General features: G+C 53.5%; 1 protein-coding gene across 5 annotated transcripts in view; it reads right to left on the bottom strand.

Moving 5' to 3' along the window:
- Positions 1–7,987, bottom strand: part of LOC144280101 (zinc finger RNA-binding protein-like) — an 85,607-nt gene extending 77,620 nt beyond the window's left edge. For all 5 annotated transcript variants that reach the window (XM_077841844.1, XM_077841843.1, XM_077841846.1 and 2 more), the window contains exon 1: positions 7,538–7,987. In XM_077841844.1, the coding sequence (XP_077697970.1) occupies positions 7,538–7,602 (65 nt within the window). In that variant the 5' untranslated portion in view covers positions 7,603–7,987. The remainder of the gene's footprint in view (positions 1–7,537) is intronic.
- Positions 7,988–10,022: the final 2,035 nt, after the last annotated feature.

Raw genomic sequence — 10,022 nt, forward strand, 5'->3', positions numbered from 1 at the left:
TGGAAGGGACCTCAGGTCATCGAGTCCAGCCCCTGGCTCAAAGGAGGGCCAATCCCCAACTAAACCATCTTAAAATTCCATGACCAAGAAAGTGGTCACCAACTCTGCTGGAGAAGTTGACAAATTTACAGGATTTTAATTGCACTGGTGAATCATTTCCAACTCACTGGACAGGTTAAAAGCTACACTGCAGTCTTATACTAAGTGCTATAACTGCATGAACACCTGTCAAAAATGCATTAGAAACCAACATTTAGTCAGACATTTCATAGACGGTAAGCTGGACTGGGAAAAGGACAAATGCAAACCTCCTTGGAAATATTGGGGTGGAGAGGAGTTTCCAACTGTATGGTTTGCTTCCTCCCTACAGCTCCAGTTGGGAACTGTTTTGGCAGGGAGAGAGAAGAAAGGACTGCTAGAGTCCGGCAAAATGTTTTCAAAACTCAAGGACAATAAACAGCAGTAGTTGCATAGCAACTGGGAGGGGGAATCCTGGAAAGATGGAAAACAAGGAAATCCTTGGAGAAAGCAGCAATCACTAAGGTTTGTCTTTACTGCAAAGTTACCTCAAGTGTTGCCCTTAACTTGAGATCATCCACACACAAAACCCTTACCTTCATGGGGTACTGCTTTAGAGTTGGCTGGCAGAGTTGGCAGATGACAAGTTGTGCTAACACAATCCCTCTGCACTGTGAATCCAGGTTAGCTCTACTTGAGTGCCACTAGTACTCCAATGCCTTCTCACAATTCCCCAAATGTGCTCAGACAGAACTGACAAACTCTCCCACACTTCACTGGGAAAGAATTCCTGAAGCAGCTCAGCTTACTGCATGCAAAGAAACATGAGATATGCCCCGAAAGGTCTTAGTCCCACACACAAATGAGCACTGCTTCAGTGTGGACACAAGCAGCTTGAGTGTTATTCAGCAGTGTGCCAATTCTCAACTGAGGTAGGCTAAAAGTAACTTGAGTTAACTCCGCAGCGAAGACATACCCTATGGACAAGAAACTCTGAGGCAATGCAACCCCACCCCAGCCATGAGACAAAGCACCCTGAGGAAAGGGAGATGGTCAGAATAGATCTCTGCAGAGGGAAGAGCCCTCCAGGAGGGGGATGAAACGATAGAAGGGGACCCATAGGATACAGAGAACATGAAGGAAAGAAGAACTGTTGGACGAGAGCATGGGGTGGGGCTTAGGAGAAACAGGCAAAGACATCATTGGACAGAGCATCTCAGGGGAGAACAGCTACAGAGGGTTATTGGCGGCAGCAAGCCCCAAGGAGAGAAGTTGGAAAATTAGGCAGGTGGAATCTTGGAGCATGCCGGGGGAACTGGCAGGAAAGAATGTAAAGGTGGGTGGGCAGATGGAGCCTTTGAGAGGCAGAGAAACCTATGAGGGTGGGAGTGAGGGGAAAATAAAGGGAATCCTCTGAGAAGACTGAGTGCCCAAGCTGGAAGAGGAAAGCAGGGAGAGGATTAGCAGCACAAGGGAGTGAGGTGGATATGGGGTGAGGCAGAGCATTCCTGGGAGGAGAAAGAGGAAAGGAGCCCTGGAGAAGAGAGAAAGACAGGGAAGAAGGGACATTTTTGGGAAGGTAGTATACTGAACAAAGGGAGGACAAAAACATGGAGAATGGAGATTTCTGGAGGAGGTACAGCACCCTGCGACATGTGGGAATAGAGGGAATCCCTGAAGGCAAAGCACCCCCTAAATATGAGAAGAGAGGTGACAGAATGCATCCCAAGGATTGATGGGAGAACAGAAAGGATTCTTGGAAGCATCAATTAAGATAAGGGGATCCCTAGGAAGGACTAAGCACTTGGGGGAAGATACAGGAGCAAAGCAAGCAAAGCCCTGGGGAAGCAACAGACTAAACACCCTGGGGCATGATGGATTAGTAAGGAAATCCCTGGAAAAGGCAGAGTCCTCTGGAGATAACAAGGAATAGCAGGACTCCTGTGGAGTTAGAGCCCCCATTTCAAGAATAACAAGGAGTCCTTGTGGCACCTTACAGACTATTATTTGGGCATAAGCTTTCGTGGGCTAAAACCCACTTCATCAGATGCATAGAGTGGAAATACAGTAGCAGGTATATATACACAGTACATGAAAAGATGGGAGTTGCCTTACCAAGTGGGGGGGGGGTCAGTGCTAACGAGACAAGTCAATTAAAGTGAAAGTAGGCTATTCTCAACAGTAGAACACCAAGGGAGGGAAAAAAATTACTGCTGTAGTGGCAATGAGGGCGACCCATTTCAAACAGTTGACAAGAAGGTGTGCGTAACAGTAGGGTGAAATTAGCATGGGGAAATTAGGTTTTGTAATGACCCATCCACTCCCAGTCTTTGTTCAGGCCTAATTTGATGGTGTCCAGTTTGCAAATTAATTCCAGTTCTGCAGTTTCTCGTTGGACTCTGTTTTTGACTTTTTTTGTTGAACAATTGCCACTTAAGTCTCTTATTGGGTGACCAGGGAGATTGAAGTGTTCTACTGGTTTTTGAACGTTATAATTCCTGATGTCAGATTTGTGTCCATTTATTCTTTTGCGTTGAGACTGTCCTGTTTGGCCAATGTACATGGCAGAGGGGCATTGCTGGCACATATCACATTGGTAGATGTGTAGGTGAATGAGCCCCTGATGGTGTGGCTGATGAGGTTAGGTCCTGTGACGATACCCATGCTATGCATCTATGCAGATGACACTAAACTAAACTGGGAGGAGTGGTAGATACGCTGGAGGGTAGGGATAGGATACAGAGGGACCTAGACAAATTGGAGGATTGGACCAAAACAAATCTGATGAGGTTCAACAAGGACAAGTGCAGAGTCCTGCACTTAGGACGGAAGAATCCAATACACCGCTACAGACTAGGGACCGAATGGCTCGGAAGCAGTTCTACAGAAAAGGACCTAGGGGTTACAGTGGATGAGAAGCTGGATATGAGTCAACAGTGTGCCCTTGTTGCCAAGAAGACCAATGGCATTTTGGGCTGTATAAGTAGGGGCATTGCCAGCAGATCGAGGGATGTGATCGTTCCCCTCTATTCGACATTGGTGAGGCTTCATCTGGAGTACTGTGTCCAGTTTTGGGTCCCACACTACAAGAAGGATGTGGAAAAATTGGAAAGAGTCCAGCGGAGGGCAATAAAAATGATTAGGGGACTGGAACACATGACTTATGAGGAGAAGCTGAGGGAACTGGGGATGTTTAGTCTTCAGAAGAGAAGAATGAGGGGGGATTTGATAGCTGCTTTCAACTACCTGAAAGCGGGTTCCAAAGAGGATGGATCTAGACTGTTCTCAGTGGGAACTGATGACAGAACAAGGAGTAATGGTCTCAAGTTGCAGTGGGGAAGATTTAGGTTGGATATTGGGAAAAACATTTTCACTAGGAGGGTGGTGAAACACTGGAATGCGTTACCTAGGGAGGTGGTGGAATCTCCTTCCTTAGAAGTTTTTACGGTCAGGCTTGACAAAGCCCTGGCTGGGATGATTTAATTGGGGATCGGTCCTGCTCTGAGCAGGGGGTTGGACTAGATGACCTCCTGAGGTCCCTTCCAACCTTGATATTCTATGATTCTATGGCCCCACAGTATGCCAACATTTTTATGGTTGACTTAGAACAACACTTCCTCAGCTCTCGTCCCCTAACGCCCCTCCTCTACTTGCACTACATTGATAACATCTTCATCATCTGGACCCATGGGAAGGAGGCCCCTGAGGAATTCCACCAGGATTTCAACAATTTCCACGCCACCATCAACCTCAGCCTGGACCAGTCCACACAACAGATCCACTTCCTAGACACTATAGTGCTAACAAGCGATGGTCACATAAACACCACCCTATACCGGAAACCTACTGATCGTTATATTTACCTAAACGTCTCCAACTTTCATCCAGACCACACCACATGATCCATTGTCTACAGCCAAGCTCGAAGATACAATCACATTTGCTCCAATTCCTCAGAGAGAGACAAACATCTACAGGATCTCTATCAAGTGTTCTTAAACCTACAATACCCACCTGGTGAAGTGAAGAAACAGACTGACAGAGTCAGAAGGGTACCCAGAAGTCACCCACTACAAGACAAGCCCAACAAAGAAAGTAACAGAATGCCACTAGCTGTCACCTACAGCCCCCAACTAAAACCTTTCCAACGCATCATCAAGGATTTACAACCTATCCTGAAAGACGATCCCTCGCTCTCACAGACCTTGGGAGACAGGCCAGTCCTTGCTTACAGACAGCCCCCTAACCTGAAGCAAAACACTCACCAGCAACTACACACCACACAACAAAAACACTAACCCAGGAACCAAACCCTGCAACAAACCCCGGTGACAACTCTGTCCGCATATCTATTCAAGGGACACCATCATAGGACTTAACTACATCAGCCACACCATCAGAGGCTCGTTCACCTGCACATCTACCAATGTGATATATGCCATCATGTCCCTCTGCCATGTATATTTGCCAAACTGGACAGTCTCGACACAAAAGAATAAATGGACACAAATCTGACATCAGGAATTATAACATTCAAAAACCAGTAGAACACTTCAATCTCCCTGGTCACTCAATAACAGATTTAAAAGTGGCAATTCTTCAACAAAAAAAAGTCGAAAACAAACCCCAAGAAACTGCAGAACTGGAATTAATTTGCAAACTGGACATCATCAAATTAGGCCTGAATAAAGACTGGGAGTGGATGGGTCATTACAAAACTTAATTTCCCCCTATTGTTATGCATACCTTTTTGTCAACCGTTTGAAATGGGCCACCCTCATTACCACTACAAAAGTGATTTTTCCTTCCTTGGTATTCTAATGTTGAGAATAAACTACTTCCACTTTAATTGAACTGTCTCATTAGCACTGACCCCCATCACCACTTGGTAAGGCAACTCCCATCTTTTCATGTACTGTGTATATATACCTGCTACTGTATTTTCCACTCCATGCATCTGATGAAGTGGGTTTTAGCCCATGAAAGTGTATGTCCAAATAAATGTGTTAGTCTCTAAGGTGCCACAAGGACTCCTCATTGTTTTTGCTGATACAGACTAACATGGCTACCACTCTGAAACCTGTCACCATGTGAAGAATGAAGAGCAGACAAAGATCAGCAGACACGCCCCAGTGGATGTGAGAACAGAGGGATGAATACTGTGGTGGGGGTTAATGAGAGGACAAGGCTGATCACGTGGGAGAGCCCCACTGGTAGTAGATGTGGGAAGAGAGCAAGGCAAGCAGATCTGAAGAAAGGGCAAAGCCACTTATGTGCGCGCAAATGGTGGGATCCTCTGAAAGCAGGGAAAGGGAAGCAAAGGAAGGGTTGAGGGCATGGAGGCACCACAGTGTGTCTGAAGAGAGGAGCTAGGAAATGAGCCTCCAGTGTGTGAAAGCACTGAGACAGATGACAGATGGGGTAGGGGTAAGTTCCCAGTCAAGTAGGAAACAAGGATGGGGGGGTGAGGGAGGAGGAGGGTAAGGATTGAGGAAGGGGAGCAGACCCCTGCATGTGGGGTCAGAAGATGAGGAAGATGACAATGATGAAAAGGGGAGAAAGGTGAAGGCAGATCCAGTGGCAGAACTCCACCTGTGTGGGGCAGAGGATGAGGCACGATGCGGAGGGCAGACCCCCATAATGTACAGGGTAGGGGATTAGGAGGGTGGCAATGGAGAAAGGGGAGCAGACCCCCACGTGGGGGACAGGCAGAGCAGGAGGGTGGCAATGGAGGAATGGGGAGGGTAAGGGGACGAGGAGGGTGATGATGGAGGTGGGCGGGGAGACCAGAAGGGTGGTGATGGAGGAGGGGGATGAGGAGAGTGGCGAGGGAGAAAGGGCAGGGAGACCAGCAGGGCAGCGATGGAGGAAGGGGAAGCAGGAGAATGAGGAGGGTGGCAATGGAGGAACTGAGGGGTAGTGGGATGAGGAGGGTGGCAATGGAGGGGGCCAGGAAAGCAAGAGGGTGGTGACGGAGGAACGGGGGGCAGATGCTCATGTGGGGACAGGGGGATAAGAAGGGTGGCAACGGAGGAGGGCGAGGCAGCAGGATGAGAGGGGTGGCAATGGAGGAGGGGAGTCAGGGGGACGAGGGGGGGTGACGGAGGAACGGGAGGGCCAGGGGGACGAAGAGGGGGGCGACGGAGGAGGGGAGCAGACCCCTGTGGGGGGGCAGGAGGACGAGGAGGGTGGCAGACCCCCGTGGGGGGGGAAGGGGAAAGAGGGTAGCGGCGATGGAGGAGACAGGCAGACCCCCGTGGGGGGACGGGGAGAGCAGGAGCGATGGAGGAGGGGGGCAGACCCCAGTGGGAGGGGCAGGGGAAAGAGAAGGCTGGCGATGGAGGACAGGGCAGATCCCCGTAGGGGGGTAGGGAGAGCAGGAGGGTAGCGATGGAGGGGAGGCAGGGAGAGCAGTAGGGTAGCAATGGATGGGGGGGCAGACCCCCATGGGGGGGGCGGGGAGACCAGAAGGGTGGCGATGGAGGAGGGGGATGAGGAGAGTGGCGAGGGAGGAAGGGTGGGGAGACCAGCAAGGCAGCGATGGAGGAAGGGGAAGCAGGGGAATGAGGGTGGCGGCAATGGAGGGGGCCAGGAGAGAAGGAGAGTGGCGATGGAGGGGGGGCAGACCCCCAGGAGGGGCGGGTAGAGCAAGAGGGTAGCGATGGAGGGGGGCAGACCCCCGGGGGGGCAGGGGAGAGAAGGAGGGTGGTGATGGGGGGGGCAGACCCCCAGGAGGGGCGGGTAGAGCAAGAGGGTAGCGATGGGGGGGGCAGACCCCCGGGGGGGCAGGGGAGAGAAGGAAGGTGGCGATGGAGGGGGAGCGGGGAGAGCAAGAGGGTAGCGATGGAGGGGGGAGACCCCCGGGAGGGTCGGGGAGAGCAGGAGGGTAGCGATGGAGGGGGCACAGACCCCGGGGGGGAGGTGGGGACAGCAGGAGGGTAGCGATGGGGGGGGCAGACTGCCGGGGGGGCGGGGGAGAGCAGGAGGGTAGCGGTGGGGGGGGCAGATGCCGGGGGGGGGGGCGGGGAGAGCAGGAGGGTAGCGATGGAGGGGGGGCAGTACCCCAGGGGGGCGGGGAGAGCAGGAGGGTAGCGATGGGGGGGGCAGATCCCCGGGGGGGAGGAGAGCAGGAGGGTAGCGATGGAGGGGGGCAGACCTCCGGGGGGGGGGCGGGGAGAGCAGGAGGGTAGCGATGGAGGGGGGCAGACCCCCGGGGGGGGCGGGGAGAGCAGGAGGGTAGCGATGGAGGGGGGCAGACCCCCGCGGGGAGGCGGGGAGAGCAGGAGGGTAGCGATGCAGGGGGGCAGACCCCCTGACTCCCCACGCCGCCATTTTAGCCGTCTGAAGTGGAGGAAGGGGGCCGGAGGATCCGGCAGCGCCCGGAGCCTTCCCGTGCCGGTTCCCTGCTTCGCCCCGCACCTGCCGCCACCCCCCGGGCAGAGGCGCTGCCTGAGCGCGGATCGGGGCGGAGGGGCGCGGCGGCCCCACCCAGCCCGCGCGCGGCGGGAGCGCCCCGTACCTGTACTGGGGCCCGGCGGCGGCGGCCGCCCCGTGCGCGAAGCCGTAGTAGTTACTGGCCGCCATCTTGCCGTCTGCACAAAGCGGCGGGCCGCGGCGGCGGCACAGGAGGCGACCGGCCGGCGGGGGGGGGGGGGCGGCAGGGAGCACGGGAACACGTGACGGCCGCGCGCGCTCCCTTCGCCCCCTCGCGGGGGCGCGCTCCCGTGAAACCCCCTCGCTCTTTCGCGGGGTGGCTCGTGCCACCTCTGGGGGGCGCGTGCGCAGAGTGACCGTTACTGGGCGGGAGGCCGCTGGAGCCCGGCTGCCTGGCCGGGAGTTGGTGCAGCAGGGCACTGCGGGCTGCCCAGCCTGGCTGCTGCCAGATGGGGGGCTAGCAGAGCGGGGCACCCCGGGGTGACCTTTCAGGAGGGTGCTGCCAGGAGAGGGTGCTGGTGACGGGGCAGCTCACAGCCCCGCCATGCCACCTCGCATCCATCGCCGCAGGCTTCCTCACAGGGCCATGCTGACATCCCCGTGCAGCGCCCCCCAGCGGCACCGCAGGGTGTGATGTCACCGCGCGTGTTCAAATGCCTCAGACAACACCCTTGCACCACGTCAGCTACCATCACCGGAAAGGCCTTAGGGTGCCACTCTGACCACCACCATCACTGCATGCGTGACATCACAGCACCGCGCTGAAACGTCATGATGACATGTACAAATGCTGCCGCGCTGTCTCTGAAGCCATCATTGCTGCATGTCGTTGAAATGTCACCATCATAGAATCAGAAGATCAGGGTTGGAAGGGACCTCAGGAGGTCATCTAGTCCAACCCCCTGCTCAAAACAGGACCGACACCAACTAAATCATGCCAGCCAGGGCTTTGTCAAGCCTGACCTTAAAAACCTCTAAGGATGCAGATTCCACCACCTCCCTAGGGAACCCATTCCAGTGCTTCACCACCCTCCTAGTGAAATAGTTTTTTCTAATATCCAACTTAGACCTCCCCCTCTGCAACTTGAGACCATTCTTCCTTGTTCTGTCATCTGCCACCACTGAGAACAACTGAGCTCCATCCTCTTTGGAACCCCCTTTCAGGTAGTTGAAAGCAGCTATCAAATCACCCGTCATTCTTCTCTTCCTCAGACTAAATAATCCCAGTTCCCTCGGCCTCTCCTCATAAATCATGTGCTCCAGCCCCCTAATCATTTTTGTTGCCCTTCGCTGGACTCTCTCCAATTTATCCACATCCTTCTTGGAGTGTGGGGCCCAAAACTGGACACAGTACTCCAGATGAGGCCTCACCAATGTCGAATAGAGGGGGACAATCATGTCCCTCGATCTGCTCGCTATGCCTCTACTTATACATCCCAAAATGCCATTGGCCTTCTTGGCAACAAGAGCACACTGCTGGCTCATATCCAGCTTCTCGTCCACTGTCACCCCTAGGTCCTTTTCCGCAGAACTGCTGCCTAGCCATTCGGTCCCTAGTCTGTAGCTGTGCATTGGGTTCTTCCGTCCTAAGTGCAGGACCCTGCACTTATCCTTATTGAACCTCATCAGATTTCTTTTGGCCCAATCCTCCAATTTGTCTAGGTCACTCTGGACCCTATCCCTACCCTCCAGCGTATCTACCTCTTCCTCCAGCTTGCTTACTTACTTACCAAGGGTGTAATCCATTCCATCATCCAGATCATTAATGAAGATGTTGAACAAAACCAGTCCCAGGACCGCCCTCTGGGGCACTCCACTTGCTACTGACTGCCAACAAGACATCAAGCCGTTGATCACTACTGTGACAGGGTCGGGCCAGATGGCTATAGAAGAGTAATTTTTTTTTTTTTTTTGCCTAACCCCGTAGTGTTGAGCAGAGGGGGGGATATGTGACAGGGTCAGGCCAGATGGCTATAGGAGAGTAATCCTATTGGGATCCGGGAAGAGGGCGGGTGAAGCCTGTCCACTGCTAAAGGATCCCCTCCCAGCCTAAGAGGGGGATCCACAGGACCTGGACACCAAATAAATCCGGGGGACAACTAATGAAATAACAGGGACAGGAGTGTGGTCAAAGGGTCAAACGAAGGGAACCAGACGGGGACACCAACCAGAGAACCCCAAACAGCGACCACTGCTCCTCAAAGGCGTCAAGGGAGTCAGTGGATGCTGCCCAGAGGAACTCTGCCTGGATACATGAACGGACCGAGGATCGGAAATAGGCCCCACAGTCACAGGAGACTCCATTGGCCAACCTCCTTACTCTGGTTTTATAGATGGCCATTTTAGCTAGGGCCAGGAGGAGGTTCACCAGGAGATCCCGTGACCTTGTGGGGCCATGGATAGGGAGTGCATAAATAAGAAGGTGAGGGGAAAAGTGCAGCCAAAAACAGAATAAAATATTGGTGAGGAGCCGGAATAGGGGCTGCAGCCTGGCACACTCCAGATATATATGTGCCAGGGTTTCCCTCACGCCGCAAAAGGGGGAGGTGTCTGGGATAAGGTGAACCGCG

Source organism: Eretmochelys imbricata, chromosome 25 (assembly GCF_965152235.1).
Source record: "Eretmochelys imbricata isolate rEreImb1 chromosome 25, rEreImb1.hap1, whole genome shotgun sequence".
Lineage (NCBI taxonomy): Eukaryota > Metazoa > Chordata > Testudines > Cheloniidae > Eretmochelys > Eretmochelys imbricata.